Source organism: Athene cunicularia (assembly GCF_003259725.1).
Source record: "Athene cunicularia isolate RWA chromosome 3 unlocalized genomic scaffold, athCun1 chr3_part1, whole genome shotgun sequence".
Lineage (NCBI taxonomy): Eukaryota > Metazoa > Chordata > Aves > Strigiformes > Strigidae > Athene > Athene cunicularia.
The window spans coordinates 101,390,725-101,407,540 of NW_020799097.1; the positions used below are offsets into that span (position 1 = coordinate 101,390,725).

The 16,816-nt window shown below is 40.4% G+C and overlaps 1 protein-coding gene across 1 annotated transcript in view; it reads right to left on the reverse strand.

Annotated features, from left to right (window-relative positions):
* The window catches only part of PTPN14 (protein tyrosine phosphatase, non-receptor type 14), a 122,049-nt gene that overhangs the window by 54,020 nt on the left and 51,213 nt on the right, over positions 1-16,816 (reverse strand). Inside the window, exon 3 of the mRNA XM_026846147.1 lies at positions 16,502-16,671. Coding sequence (XP_026701948.1) covers positions 16,502-16,671 — 170 coding nt within the window. The remainder of the gene's footprint in view (positions 1-16,501; positions 16,672-16,816) is intronic.

Sequence of the window (16,816 nt, forward strand, 5' to 3'; positions counted from 1 at the left end):
CTCTTGAATTAATTACCAAAAAAAAAAAAAAAAAAAATCTCAGTGAGAAAACAGGCCTGAGGAAAGATGCAACTTCCCATAACAGTGATAACACCGGAACTAAAACCAGACTGCCTCTTCATCAGTAGGGACCACAGGTCAAATGGATATCAAAGCCTAAGAAAAATTCCTTGCTAAAACTTCCTTCAGCTTTTTTATGCGGTCTGCAAGAATAAAGTGTCAGTACTCAGCAGAGGGTATTTTGAGTGCAGACCCACAAGGTCGCAGGTAACCGCCGCCTCCAACTTCACCTTCCTACTAAAACAGTCTCCTCCCTGACCATACAGCGTCCCAGGGCTCCTTCTCACCCTGGGCTGTGCGTGCCAGAGACAGCTATTGCTCTGGTACAGAAATCCATGAGTTGCCAGGGCTTTTGCGTGCAAACCCATCATCTGGCTTGACAGCAAAATCAGAGGAACAATACTGCAAAATACCAGTCTGTATCACTTTGCAGAGCAGTTCTACTAGCCATCACCCCTGCTTTGCTTCATGACACGGAACATGGACTCTGACTATGAACAGGAGCTCCAACCACATATAGGCTCCACCTATATACGGGCACTCAATAATATGACATAGCATGCAGCCTACGTGTGATTTCCTACTTAATTAGTCACATTCTCAAAACATCGGGTCCTATGCACAGAGTGCAACTCATGCCCCCAGTCCTTAGATGGCATAACTGTAGTGGCAGTTGTGAAGATTCATCCTCACAAAGATGCAAAAATGAAAACATGAGCCATGGCTACGTATGCTGAAGACTACTGAACCTCATGGGGAAGAGGAGCACAAAAGCCCCCGTTGGTCTCTCCTGATTTAGAACCAGGAGAGGATTTCAGCAAAAATGAGATTATACCCCAAAAAGTTAATAATAGCTTAGGTTTACTTTCTTTACTCGTATGTGTTGACTCAGTTCAAAATATGCTGTTCCCTGCCCTGAAAAGAAAATGCAGCTAACCTTCAAGCTGTCTCCACTGTGGGAAATGGTGGTTTAAGTTACTTATAGAAGCAATATGAGTCAACAGTTTGAAAATTCTCCTGGTAGCCAGCCAGGTTAATGGCCAAGCAGGTTAGAATATCATGCTAAAAAAATGCAGTGAGTTAACCAGAACATATGTATACTCTAGCTCATACTCTGCAACACTGAAAATACATAACTTTTTTTTTTTTTTAAATCAGGCAAAGTACAGGCATAACCCTAAACTATTCTCTGCACACAAAACAAACATGAAGAATTCAGATTGTCCCATGCTCCCCCCTCCCCATTCTGCCAGCTGGAGTAATAAAACTTACTGCATACACCCCATAAACCCTGTCCCATTTTTCAATATGTATTTAAAATATTCTCCTCCAGTAGGACTCTCAGCTCTGGAATGATGTAAGTCCACCAGCCTTTTCTGGTTAAATGTACTGCTGTGCACTGATGCAAAAGTTGAACAGAGTGAACGACTGGTATGCATATCTAAGCATTCAGAAGTCAGTCACAAAATGACTGGTTTGTGGGTGCAGAGAGGCATGCAAGTGTATTCAGGTGTTACTTTATTCAAAGAGCAAGTGAACACGCTCAAACTTACAGAATGTGTGCTTAACCAGAACTTTTAAAAAAATTAAATACTCCAGTAGTCTGCAGTGAAACCTTGTTCACAAATTTATGGAACTCATTAAAAAAACCCTATCAGTAAAACCTTTAGGTAGTATCTCAGCCTTGCATAATCATTGTCCAAGAAATCTCTATTGATTTAGTGGAATTCTACCTTGTAGGGAGCTCAAATCTAGTCCATTCACTACTGCCTTTTACAGTAATCTGCCCTGGTAACAAGAAAACTGCTTGAAATGTGACAGAATGAAGGTGCAGCCTATCTACAGGCCATCAGTACAATAGCTCATATTCCTGTGAAAAGATTGTTGAAGCATGCTACATTGGTACTCACTGCCAGCAGAAAACAGGAAAACTCAGGTTGTTTCCACCTCCCAAAGAGCTTGGTGACCCTAGTGTTTTCAGAGGAATTGTTGAAAACAGTCACCACACTCATCAATAAATCATGCAATAAAACCATGGCCCAGGAAGTTCTAGCATCCCAGTGAACGCAACCCTACAAAAGTGAACACAGCTCTGATAACAATGGGATGTTGCCAGAGAAATATGTGAATTGGTGCCCTGTTGGGTGGGTAAAGTAGATCCATTTCATGAAATGAATAATTATTCTTTGTAAAGGCTTCAAAAACAGCTGAAGATATCAAGTGCAAAAGCAGCTGCCAAAGATAAAACAGTGAACCAGTAAACATCTCACTGCACAGGAATCTGCCATCTTCCAACACTGAGATTTCTGCCAAATTCTTTTTGAGATTTTCAAGTGCATAAGGGCCTCCACACAAATGCTTCTTTTGAACATATTCAGAGACTTCAGGATTGTACTGACATCCAACTGCAGCTCCTTTAGCTTTATACCCTGCCAGCAAGGCAAAAAAATATTAAAAGTATTTGACTCCCTGAGAAAGGGTATGTTTAGAACTAGCTTTTATGGTTTGTGTCTCAGCTATAAGAGAAGGGAAAAAGTTTCCTCCAGCCTGCAGTACAACCATAAAAATTCAATAAATTTAACCAAACACTGGCAACGCTACTGTAAGCAAGATTTCCACTGCTTATTGAATTCTCAAAATTTAAAAACTAGTTTGAAACTCCAATCAAATAAAAATCACAGGTTGCTGCTTCTGGCTTGACCCTCTTTCTGACACTGTAGCCAAATGCCAGACATCTATCTGGGACTTCTAAATAGACAACCAGTGAGCTACAGTTCCCTTTTTAAAACATGCAGTAGAAAAGAGAGAATGAATCGCCCGCGAAAGTGATGCACAACAGAGGAATCCTGAATCATGCTGTGGAAATGCCCACTTCTTCTCACTGACAGCACAGGAAGTCTAGAGCAACCTTCATTCTTGAGGCTTCATCAGGAGAAACTACATGACTGAGGTACCATTGGTCTGTGTCATGAAGACTTTTAGCATATCTAGTAGCAGTCTGCACTGCCCTAAGTAGAAACTGCTAGTCACTGCTACTGCATCATGTGGGAAGATAAACCAGAGTATACTAGTCCCAATTTAGGTAACAAATTCATCTGTCAAAAACAGTGCCTTAAACTACACTAGGAGGCAAGTCAGAAGCAGCATACCAATCCATGAGGTACACCATAATATTCACTGTGTACACAGTTCTCTTTAATGAATGGGCAACCTCATTCTGCAATGATATACGTTGCTACTATACCTTAAGGGGAAAAAAGGGCAGTCAAGCACTTTGCAATAGTCTAAATGACAAAGGCAGAGAGGGGCACAGTTCATAGTTTAAAAGCAATAATACTTTTCATCTTCATTTGATGAGATGTATAAAGGCTAATGGGCAACTCTATGATTTAAGCAGCTAGGGATAACAAGTGTTTTTCATTTTTCCATGCTTCTTATCCTTTCTTCTGTAAACTTAAAAACTGAAGAGAACATCTCTTCTTCTAGGGAAAGTAAAAGTGCTCCATGACAGTAACTATCCCCATAGGTATTGTACTAAATTTCACAGAAGAGGAAGAGAACAGACATTACGTATTCAGTAATTTTCAGAATTGAAACTCTCAAACTCCTCACTGTTAGCCAAAAGCAAAAAAATTAGAAATAGATATTTGGTGAAATAATCCGGTCCCTTCTTCTGCTTAAAAATCTGACAAATAAATTCATAAACATGCACAATGCCTCCTCCCCAAAAAGTTCTGCTTAATAAGACCCCAATGTAACAGGTCAGAACCAAGCTCTGAAGAGCTGGGCAGGGCCTTTGTAGAGCAATTGCAAGCGAAGCGGATGATAAGCTGTTGTGCTTTCACAAGTAACTAAGCATCATTTGGCCTTTACTTTGAAACTGCCTCATTTTATGCAAATGTTCTTTCTAGTTTATGGGCAACAAGAGTTTATTTTCTTTTTCTCTTTCTTCTCTTCAATTAAGGAAGCAAAAGGAAACAGTTCTAGTACCAGCATGTCATTTGTTTGATACCAGAACTCCATAGGCTTGTTTATTTTCATAAAATTGTATTAAAATATGGGCTATTTTTAGACTAGCAAATTACTTCTTGCCTCTCTTACATGCTGCCACAAACTGAGTCCTCTGCTCTGTGCAACTCCGCAGTTCAGAGAGATGCATGTATATACAACATTTAGACTGATGTGATGCAACACAGACACACACACAAAACTCAACTGCATCCACTACCACACTTACCAAGTGCTCCCAGACCCTATTCTTATCTGTGGCCAAGCCCCATGAGAGACATGACTAACGCCACTTAGAAGCTCAGAATCAAGCTCTTTGATGCAGTTTGAGAGCACTGGAAACACTGAAAACACAATCTAACAGATGCTCTGAAACACTGCTGGTTTTCCAGCACACAGTAGCATTCCCATTTGAAAACAATATTGTCCTTACATATTTTTTAAACATTGTAACCACTGCATAGCAAAGCCAAGGAACTAAGTTCCTCCTCTGCTGCTGTTTCATTTTTTTATGGTACAGGAAAACCTCATCAATTACTGTAATCTCTTCTCAGTGCTCTTCCTGATGCCAGAAGTAAATGGAACAAAGAGTAAAAGATACCTCTTTTAAAAATATCTTAGCTTTCAAGAAATAAAGACCTATTTAAGCCCCAAATTTAGTGACAATTTATTTAGTTCAGACTGTCTTTTCTCTTATGCAGAATGTCATGAAGTGTAAATGAAAGGAGCAATTCTGCTCTACAGGAAAGGGGAAAAATCCTTCTACTTGCTTTCAGTTGCGTCTGTCTGGTTTAAGAAGACAGCCTTCAGGGAACAAAATCCATCAAAACTGATCCTATTGAGAGTCATTCCAACAGCCACCACAGCAGAAGTTTCTTCACTAAGCTGACAGAGATGTCCTGACTGAAGCTCAATCTTTGCTTCAAAGAGAACGAAAGTGGCAGGGAAACCCCCCAGTCCATTGTGGTGATGGCAGCATACTTCCATCTGTCAGGAAACATTAGACTTAAATTTCAAGTCTACAGAATATTATTTCTGTTTAGAAATGCAACTATAATAAAAACAAAGTCCATTTTTTGTCATTTTATATCTTTATATCCTTTCTTAAGTCTGACAGTCCTGGAGCATAAATACCTAGCTGAAAGTTTCTTGTAGACCCTTCAAGTGTGTGTAGACCTAGTTGGGCCATGTTGTTAAGTACAACTTCTGACAAATCCTCCATCTGTGTAAGCAGAAGTTTACTATACATACTATATCTATACTATACTCATCATCTCATCTTAAGACAGTCTGCAGTTCAAGGAAAGAAGGAAGCAACTTTCCACTGCATTCCAAAAAGTAAGTTGCAGTTTTTGTAAGGTTGTTCTACTGCCAATTACAGCAAGATTTAAAATCACTTTTCAGCACGATTTAAGATAACCTGCTACAAACACAAAACAGGAACAGGGGAACACATTCAGATCATACAAGCAGACTTTCAACCGGATTGCCATAAACACGCACACTCAAAATGGGTACAGTTAACAATACAGCTAAGAATATGCAACCATATGTGTGTGGCACTGGGAAATCTAACAGCAGAAAGCCAAGGGCCAAGAAGGACAGGATTTAAATAGGAGAGAACTGATGCTCCAGGTTGTTTCAGTGATCCACATAACACAAGTGCTTATCACCAACAGCGGTGAGGACAGCTTCCTCACAGGATGAGAAATAAAAAGCAGTAGGTGTGACTCATCCAAACATGCAGCTCTGTACACAAAGCAAGTACTTTGTAGATAAAACCAGAAGGCCAGATTTCCAGCCTCAGCACCATTTCAACTGTCAGATATCAAGAGTAAACATATGGGCCACTCTAAAAGTTTTTCTTTCCTTGCAGGAAGGCAGGAGACTCTCTCCTGCATCGGAAGTTGGTTAGACCTCCAAAGCAAGTTTCAAAATGCTTCATTTGTTTCCTTCTCTTTGAACCTGTTACTTAGGACATCCTTAAACAGTCTCACGGACCTTCAGCCCTTCTTTCTGGAATTAAGGTTCAATCCTGACTGTCCTATGCAATTCAAGACACATTTTTTTAATGTGGTGGTTTGCAGCTATGTCCTAGTCATGAACAGTTGCTTCCTCTGGTGACCAGGAATAAGACAAGAGGAAATGGAATGAAGCCACACCAGAGGAAGTACTTAAAGGGGGCTTATAAGAAAGATGGGGACAAACTTTTTAGCAGGGTCTGTTGTGATAGGACAAGGGGTAATGGTTTCAAACTAAAAGAGGGTAGATTTAGATTAGATATAAGAAGAAAGTTTTTACAGTGAGGATGGTGAAACCCTGAAACAGGTTGCCCACAGAGGTGGTAGGTAGATGCCTCATCCCTAGAAACATTCAAAGTCAGATTGGACAGGGCTCTGAACAACCTGATCTAGTTGAAGATGTCCCTGTGCATTACAGGGGCGTTGGACTAGATGAGCCTTAAAGGTCCCTTCCAACTCAAACTATTCTATAATTTCAGAATGGACATCAGGAAAAGGTTCTTCACTGAGAATGTGGTCGGTCACTGGAACAGGCTCCCCAGGGAAGTAATCACGGCACCAAGCCAGAGCTCAAAAACTGTCTGGATGATGCTCTCAGTACCATTATTGAGCTTCAGGTAGTCCTGCATGGAACAGGGAGTTGGACTCAATGATGCTTACAGGTTCCTTCTAACTTGAGATACTCTACAATTCCATGATTGCTCCTCTCCTGCTGCACATACCTGCATTTTCTGTCCACTTGGCTCCCTGTGCACTTCTGAAATGGATGCACAATTAATGCAGTCATCTCTGAAGTTTCAAGGGCCATGAATCAATCCTTCTCAAAGCCATGCTATTACTTAAGAATGATACTTCTTTATTTGGTAAAGATAGGTGCTCTTTTTTCTTCTGTTTTTTGAAAGCTATATAGTTATACCTCTCAAGCCTTTATTTCTTTGTTGTGTTACCAATCCAGTTTGAGTTTTGTATTGAGAATCTAAAACAAAAATCTCAAACTGAAATTCATATTAGCTCATTTCAAGAGCTGCAAAGTTTAAGGAAAATCCTAACATACTCTAAAATCACAAGCATAGATAATAAAATTGTTACATCATTCTACCCATGTGCAGAATTTAACAACAAAAAACCCAAAACCAAACCTAAATCGTTTCTGGTTCCCAACTATGGTAAAAGCCATCCAGACTCCTCATCTCTCAGCAGGTGTCAGCAAGAGCTGCTCAGCATTCAATGCAAGCTCAGGCCACCCAAGCAACATACAGGTTCAGCAAGTATCTCCAATAGCACATGTGTCCAGGTAGACAGAAAAGGAAGATATGAAGTGCTCTTTCCCAAGTGCAGGCTGGCATGGAAGGATTCAAGCTGGTCTACCTAAGACCAGAGAGGAAGCTCTGGCACTGTGTGTAAATGGTGTATATCATACGAGAAGAGTAGAAACTCAAAATGTAAACTTTACTCCCATTTAAAAGGGCCCAATAAAAAAATCTAGATTACTCCCAAAGTATCTGTTCTACTAAAACTGAACACACAAATAGTTTCCATCAGGAGAGCGATATGCAAGAACATGTGACTAAGTCCCAGAACATAAAATAAGTATTATTTCCTCATGATCAGATGTACTGCCTAATGCCGAGACATTCCTGTTACAACATTTCTAACCATCACAGCCACTGCCTTCAAAACACACTAAAGCAAGAATGCAGGCTGAAGTATCCAACACTGTATTTATAGTTATGCAATACTATTTTTTATAATTGCTACATATGTACTGCCCAACCACACACATGAAAACACATTCACTTTCTGGTCTAAAAGCACAGTATAATGTAATAGATTAGATCTAAGTGTCAACAGTTTCTTAAAATATCTGGCACAAAGAGCTCAGCTTTCAATAACCAACACACAGAGAACAAGCTCTCCATTCACTGAAGAAAGTCAGCTGGGAGAAGGGTTTGCCCTCCTCAGCAAATTATTTTATAAACAGGGAATTAATGTTGAATCTTAGGTCTGCCTTGAAGGAGTTCTTATTTTTAAGTCAAAGTTTAAACATCCACTAAAATACACTTCCAAAAAGAACCAACTCAAGAATACTACTGAAAAGCAAAACAACACATATGCTGCAATAATATGAACACAAGAAGACCCAAGCAAACACTGCACATTATTTGTTGTTACTGTCCTCTAAAAATAACATTAAAGCTAATTAAGTATCAGCTTGTTTACAAGGCAGGCTACAAGCCTGATGTGTGTTTTTTATGCTGCAGTAGCCACTAATATTAAAAATGTCTAATAATTAAAACAAAACAATAAAACCATCAAAGGAGCACCAAAACGCAAATACCCCAGACTGTCTAAGCCTGGGTGGCCACCCAGGGCTCTTAAAATTCATCCAGCTTGCAAGCAGTTCCAGAGCTGCTCCACTGCCTGGGCTATGTGAGCACCTAGACAGCAGCGGGGGTGGCTGAGTGCATTGCTGTTTAGTCCCAAATTCTTGCAACTAGAAGAAAAAAAGAAAGTCAATGTTACCAAGTCACATCAGGACCCTTCCACAGTCTTGTTCCAGATAAAGAGAGCTGGGATCCCTGGGGACTCAGGACTCCCTGGGGGTTCATAACTATCTCTGCCTAGCAGCAAATCCCAGAGCCTGCCTTTCTCCCAGCCCTGGGAGATACCTTGTGGTTCCAGCCTGAGACAATCAGCACTGAGACCATGATCACAACTGGGATCTGTAGGATCAGGCAGCTGGCAAACACAGTTTAAACCAAAACAGGATTCTGTTCCAGCAGAAATTTTTGCCACACACTGATTTATAAAATTTCAGCTCCAGAGTTCCTGCTGCTTCCTCTGAAAGACCCCACCACAATGTCTCATAAATAAGACATTTACATTGGTGCTTGTCCTAATTCTTCTTTCACTGTGTTTCATGACACAACACCTACCTACAGCACTGTATATTAGTTCTTCAGTTAGAAAAAGACAGGATTAGTACCACCACATACAGGTCAGTTGGCACCCCATGCCACTTTGCAGTTGTTCCCCACCATTCCTCTGTAAAAATTATCCAATAGTTTGACTCTCTAAATAATTTAGCTGAGAATAAAAGGTTTGAAGGTATTCATGGGATGAAATTATCTTCAATTTCTAAGGTCTGCCATTGTGACAGAACATCCTGTCCTCTTCTGTTCATTTGATATGACTTCAATGCACTGCAGTGATTGTCTTAATTCATGTGAATCATTTAAAATTACAGTGCACTGGCCTATAGTGCTCTATAAAACAGAAATATGATATATATAAAATACATATAATTATAAAGTTGGAAATATTCTGTTAGAAGAAAGGAGCTCCACTGGTTTATGCTACACAAGGATCCATCCCAGTATAAGAAACAAAGAGAACCAACAGACGCTTTTAAACTGGAAATAGTTAAAAACATGGGACTGTTCTGATCATTAATATCGTATTTGTGTTGAAGAGAACAGTCTTTGTTCTTAGTGAAGAGATGCATCATCTTTCCAGTTGGGCAAACTATTTCTAGTGCCAAGAGAGGGCTATGTGTCATGGCCTTTCCTGCACAGTGTGAGCAGAGCTGCTCCGTAAGCGTAGCACAGCCGGTCGGCACATGCATAGTAGTTATGACATTTCCCAGAAAAGAGGGCAGTGAGAAACTGGATGCACTAATTTCTCTGGAAGCTACATAGCCTGGTCCCAGATACCACCTTTCCAAGAGAGAAGGCATGCTCTTAAAACATGTGCTGGGAAGTACACTGTAAAAACGAAACAATGAAGATTCTTCGGAAGAGACAAATTTGGACAAGGCAGTAAGGCTTCCACTGCCTGAAAACCGAACTTTTTTCTGCTCAGTTACACCAGTAATACTGAATGGTTAAATCCTGACTTAAATCTCCACGTGTGAGACACCAAACTCCGGCCTTTTGTTTTTTAAATACTCCACCTTCCCACCTGCTGCATATCACTCAGTTCTTGCTCATATGCTGACCCATCCAACTTAAAACCACACATCTCTCCTTCCATCCTGCATGATATTTCTCTGTCCTTTCATAGAAGTTTTTAAGAATCACTGTCATTAAAAAAAAAAAAATAATCCTATGGGTCTACCAGAGGTGTATTAACAAGCATGGCCACACACAGTGAAGGCTGTTCTGAACAAATCCAATGGTACGTGTCATGCTGTATTTTTCTGACACATTGTGATACACAAAATAATCATTTTGGACAATGAAGTCACCACAGTATTCAAATCAACTACCATGAACTGAAAGGGACACACAGAGACTTTTCAGACAGCCACCAGCTGCAGGTGTGACCAAGCATGAAAAGAAAGCAGCCTCCTGTACCTTACAACCTTAACAGCCAAAAGAGTTCCACATCACCAAGCTTACCACAAAACCAGGCTGGCACAGAAGGATATGTGATATCCAGCCTTAACACAGCAATTAAAAGCACGATGTAAAGACAGCAATGACTGGTACAATACTCTAGCTGATTGTACTTGTATTAAAAGCCAGCAACACGGGAGGATGTGAAACTTTAGCTTGTTCAAAAAAAGTGAAGCAAATCAGACTAAAAGCAAAGATAAGCTCAGGTAGGCAAAACATTTAATAAGGACTTTTTTTGTGGGGAAGGAAAAGTCCAGAGTTTATTTTGAAAGCAAAAAAATAGGTTTGCTAGAACCTTTTCCCCTGTAAATATGAAGCAAACACTAATTTTCACCCCTCTATTTTACCCTCACGTGATTCAAAAATTCATGCAGTCCTAAGAGTCTGTAGCTCTGTATGTTTTAGAACTGTCTGTTTAAAAATTCTACACCTAACACTTGAAGAAAAATAAAGAAAGTGAAAAGCAGGGAATTGTGAAGAAATATTTCCTTAAAAGACAAACTGAAAAAAAAACAGCTACAAGAAATGGTGGGAAGAAAGGGTAAGGAGGCAACACATCAGAGGAAATGAATGTTCACTTAGTCAAAGGAGGGTAAGTTTGAGGCCGATTTTTCACAGGTCGTCCAGAAAAGAGGCCTGGCAGCCACAGGCTCTAATTTCCCACCTGCAAACACATTCATTCACAGACTTTGCAAGTGCAGCCATCCCATCACAAACACTGTGTTTTCTTTCACAGAAAAACTGTACAGCACGTTCTTCTGGAAAAATGCAGAGCTGACAGCTGAACCTGGGGCAAAAGCCCAATGCAACACAGTGCAGTTGCTGGACTATGTCCCTCCCTACAGTCATGCATACTAGACCTACCGTGAACAGGACCGCGGGGACCCAGCCCCACTGGTGGTACCCAGATTAGCAACTGCTCTCATTTTGCAGGATTATGCTCCAATCTGCAACAGCACAAACACCATCAAATATTACTGGGTAGAGAGCACACAGTAAGATACTGAAAGCTTCTTTCAAGAAAGAAAATCAGACCAAAGCACACCTTCATTCCTTCACAGAAGGCACAGCAGTATCACATGTGAAGCCAGAGATACTGTGGGGCGAAAAATGTAACTTCAGTTTTCTTAGAACAGTGGAAAAAAAAAAAAGACCATGGATTGTCTGTTACTTGTACAGAAAGCAGCATCGCACCCACATTTTCAGAAAGCCACAAGAGTGTGTGGGTTCTCTGTTTTTGGAACAAGAGCACAGTAAAAGCAAGCTTGTTTACTTTAGACACTGTACAAAGACTGATTTTTTAAAAATAAATGGTTGAAAGGATGCCTCCCCTCCTAGGAGTTAGCAGAAAATAAAAGGCAGATTTATATTTCTAATCTATGCAAATATCTACTCTACAGGGCACCACAAAGACTGCTTTATATCAGACAGTATGCAGATCCCAGGTGCTTTAAATATGCCAAAAGCATGTGCTGCATCTCCACCTGCGATGGCTGCTCAAACTGAGAACATCTGGATAACTAAAAGGAGGTTGCTTAAGTAGCCTTCCATGAAAAATGCCTTTTGCTAATGTGCCAACCTCCATACTCCCACCCAAATGGCTCCTGCTGTAGCTGCCATCAAGCCTGGAAAGGGCTTTTGTTTGGTTGGTTTTTTTTCATTTGGTTTATTGCAAATTCTTCTAGAAATTTTCAAATTATACCAATTACAACATGGTGAAACTCCTACTGACACCTTAAGAAATTATCATGGGGCTTTAATTCATAATTCCCCCTGGAAGATGTCCGTGGTACTGGCTGTAGGTAGAATGCCAGGACTAGAGATGGGGGAAATGCTGGAGCCACTGATATCTTGGAGGAGACAGGATTAAGATCAAGGAATATGTACAGATGAGAGCCTCAACCCAAGACAAAAGAAACAGAGTAAAAAGAGTAGGGAAATAGCTCTCCTAAGAGAAGGCCCAATGCCGAGAGTACAATGTTATTACATTGAAAGGAAGGCATAGCAATAACATTTATTTCATTGCCATTACCAGAAAGAGGAGACAGGTACTCTGCAACTGGCAGCTGCTTTCTATACGTTTCTCCAGGACATTCGCAGGAAGCTTCCATCACAGGTCAAGAAACATGGCTGTCCTGAGAAGTCTCACTGTTCACACTCAAAATCATTAACTGAACAAGACTGACCATGTCCTGCCGAAACTTCTCACCCTGTCCCAATGCTCTACTTAATGTAGTCTGAGGAGGCAAAACCCCCCACACCACTAATGTTTGCACCTTCAAGCAAGTGTCAATTTTGTAAAAAAGAAGAAAGCCACAGAATCAGATCTGACCTATTAAAACGATGAATATGTCCCCCAGAGTACTCTTTGCCTCATCTTTTCTTGTGGGCCTCAGAGTCTGACTTCAAAGAGCTGTTAGCTGAATAAACTGCTCTGGCTATCTTGTCTTTTCATCTTCTTTCCCAAGGATCCTGCATGCCCTTCTTTCTCGTATTATCAGAAATACCTCTTACAAATTATACAGGTATCCCACATTGTCATGACTGTGCTTGTGTTTACATGACAGGGACCTGCAGCTCTACAGGTCCTCAACAACCAGTTACATCATCAACCCAGATAACCCATTTACCCACTCAGTCACCCAATACTCATCCACACCTCTGAAATGGTGAGGTCATTTGGGCACAAACTGAAATACATGAAATTCCTTCTTAACAGAAAACCCCCTTCTTTATTGCAAGGGTGATTGAACACTGGAACAGGTTTCCCAGAAGTGTGGTGTCTCTCCATCCATGGAGATATTCAAAACCCAATGGTGGACAGTCCTGGTGCAATCTCCTCTAACTGACCCTGCTCTGAGCAGACAATCTTCACAAGTACCTTCCAAACTCAACCATTTTGCAACTCTGTGGTTAGCACTGCTACTTGTGTTTAGCTTTAGCAAGTCAACTGACACTCTCACATTGTACCTCTGAAGGACAGCACTGACTTCTAGCTAGATTACTATCCTACTCCTTGCCCAGCATGTCACATACAGATGAGTTTCCAGAGGCCGTTCACTGCCAGGGGACACAGCACTTAGAACAGCGTTACTCACCCTTATTTCTGCCACATTTGGCTTGTGCAATACAGGAAGTTACCAGCAAAACCACAAAGAGCTCCTGACCACTACCAACATCTGCAGGCAGCTAAAATCCAGGAGCCTGCAGGCATAATTAGCATTTCAGACTTCCAACAGTAATGATAAAAGGTAAAGAAGTTATTTTACAAATAAATTATTATAGCTTCACCTAAATATGAATTGTCTTATTTGCACAAGGATTCCTTCTGTTGGTCCCAATCACCAAGCAACAGAAGAACACCAAGTGGTGCAGAGTTTTGAAGAGTCAGACGGTCTTTCAAATAAAAATGATTAAGGAACACCACCTCAGAGCCACTGACCAACCTCACAAGTAATGTTTCTCTCAACCAACAAAGCCTAAACTCCTTGGATCATTTTCCCTCTTCATGATGACAGCACATGAGGTGCAAGGGGCTGCAGTCCCTGGAAGCAAGGAGGAATATTCAATTCAGAACAAATCTCCCAAAAGCAGCTATCAAGCCAAAGTCTATAATTCTACAGATCAGAGACAGAGTAAACCATCTCAGTAAACCATAGTTTTTGAATACTTGTGGATTATGTGTTTGCTGAAGTATTCTCAGACTTTTCATCATCTTAAAGGAATATTGAACAACCCTGGAAATTCTGGAGCTTACAATTAACTAAAAGCCTGGACTGAGAGACTGATTTCATCTCAAGCTCCAAACATAGCCAGTCAAGCTCAGGGCTGGAGATGTTTCTAGAAAGAGAAGGTTACAAAAGGTAACAGGTTCACTGCTAGAAGTGCTGTCACTAGCTCTGCAGCTTCATCCTTTGGTGGTGGTTTTGTTTTGAAGGTAGGTTTGTTTGTCATGGTTCTGCAGCCTCCCAGAAGCATACGAAGTGTCTGATCATTAGTTTTGCTTTTAAGACAGATTTTTTCATTTGTACATAAATATAAGTCAAATACATAAGCACTGAGTGGGCAAGTCTAGTGCCTACCCCATCACAGGTAAATTGTATTATGATCAAACCTAACCCTAAAAGCAGGCAGTCTCAATTTCAAAACAAATGTTTAATCAGTTTACCAAGAGCAAACAAAGCCAAAAACCCCCTAAAAACTGCCCCCATCTGTCCATCTAATTACACTTTAGACTAAGCCTTTCTTTGCCGTTTGAGAAGAGTCCTCCACGTCCCCACACCACTCATTGCTTCAAAGATGAGATTTACTGCATCTACCTAGAATGGCACAGTTGAAGGTTTGCTGCCATCACATCACCTACAGTGAAGCAATTCCACTTCAAGAAACAAAACAAAAAAAATGTTAACAGCCTATTCTGTATCTGAGGTCCATTAGTAAACTGCTGGGTTTGCTATAGACACTTAAAGAAACGTAAGAGGCACTTGCAAGGCTCTGGACCCTATGTTATCAATCACTTCAAGAAAAACAATTCAGCAGCCACTCCAGTTGATAGTGCTGTGAAGTTCAATTGTCACTGAAATGCTTTGTTATTACCAACCTGGGCAAAATGAGCAAATACACCTCTGCAGGTGAGCTATGAATGAGCAATCAACACTGCAGGCTGCAGCTTGAAGAGATAATAGCATCCAAGTAGCAACAATGCTTCTTTGCACACAATCAGGCCAGGACTGGGCTGACAAGTGAGCAACAGAACATTTCAGACATTCCAACTACATGTTAAGTAATCCTGAAAAAAAAGGTATGAGGCTTCCCTCTCCCAACACGTACAAAGCAGGAACACAGAAATACAGACATGCATCGATGTTCAGTCTGTTCTCAAGGAAATATAAGTTTTGTGATACTTTCAGACCACTGTTTGGCAAGAATTCTGCATATACAGTAGTCAAGGGACTGCTTGACAGATGGCATTTTAAGAATCCAGCCTTTCTCATCCTACAAAAGTCAATTCTCCAGTTCAGCGTTAAGAAAAAAAATCCTCTAAAATACACAAACTACAAAACAAAAAAGCTTCATATCTTGCACACATTGAATTAAAGCCACTCTTTCTCCACTATTTATCCATCTCTTTTAGGCATGTTAACGATGTTGTGAATTCAGGTTTGCAGCAACACAACATTTTTTTCAGTAGGCAGGCTTCTGCTACCCTATAGCCTTCATCCACTTATTCTAGGCTTTACCTCTAGTTGTGCTGATGCAACTTTGCTGTAGACCAGATAAATGAAATAATTTTGGTTAAAAAGAAAACACCCTATTTTTGGGTGAGGTGGGCTTTTGTTTCTTTTTTTTTTTTTCTTCAAATTTAAATACAGCACAGATGTGCAAAAACCACAGAGTTATGTGGTTTACAAGAATAGCCCCTCAAAACAGTTGCATTGTTACAACTGCAGCACAAGGCTCTGAATAAAAGAGTAATTCCCACTGAAGTTGTTTGCAAAGGTGCACCCTGATCATAATTAAAGGACTAATAATCTCATAACAGTTTTAATCCTTTTGTGAAGCATAAGGGGAAAAATCAAGAGTGGGATGGGCAAAACCCAGAAAAGATGCCGAAGTTCACCTTCAGCAAGGTACAGGTAGAGACGAGAAGAATAAACTCAAACTGTATATAGAGGTCCTTTGACTATGGCTTCCTTTTAATCAGTAGAAAGTTACAGGAAAAGAGTATGGTCACCATGGTCCCTTTTAAAATTTGTCAGGTTTTTAAACATATATCTATTATCCCCATTTTGTTTCTGCAGTTGGTCATACATAATCATTCACCAATACTGTTTTATTTTTTTTTTCCTAACAGATATAATCAAGTAGTGACTTCTCTCACCTCTCATTTGGGCAATGATCAGGAAAGGAAAGAACCAAATGATACCTGAGCAAATATTGAATGCCAGAAAAAGAGCAACTGTCCGTTCCCTCCCAGCTATATCACAACAGTGTGAAGAGAAGGAAACCACATACCTTGTTACCTCCTGCTGCAGTCGGGAAACACTGGGCACATAGAACATTACCCCAAAGAAAAGCAAAGGCTCATTGGCAAATTTGTCCAGCTGCTTCTTCAGAGGCTTTTCCAGTTCAACCCAGCGGGCTTGCTGGCTCTTGCTGAGAAATGAAAGGCCGAAGTAGTGTGTCTAGATAAAGAAACAAAACCGCGTCAGTTTACCTTTTTCACCTAGATCACACACACAATAACACAAATGCAAATAAGAACAGATGGCACTGTGTAAATTTTTCCATAAGCAAAATCCTTTTTACTGTCCTTTTTTATTTTTAGAA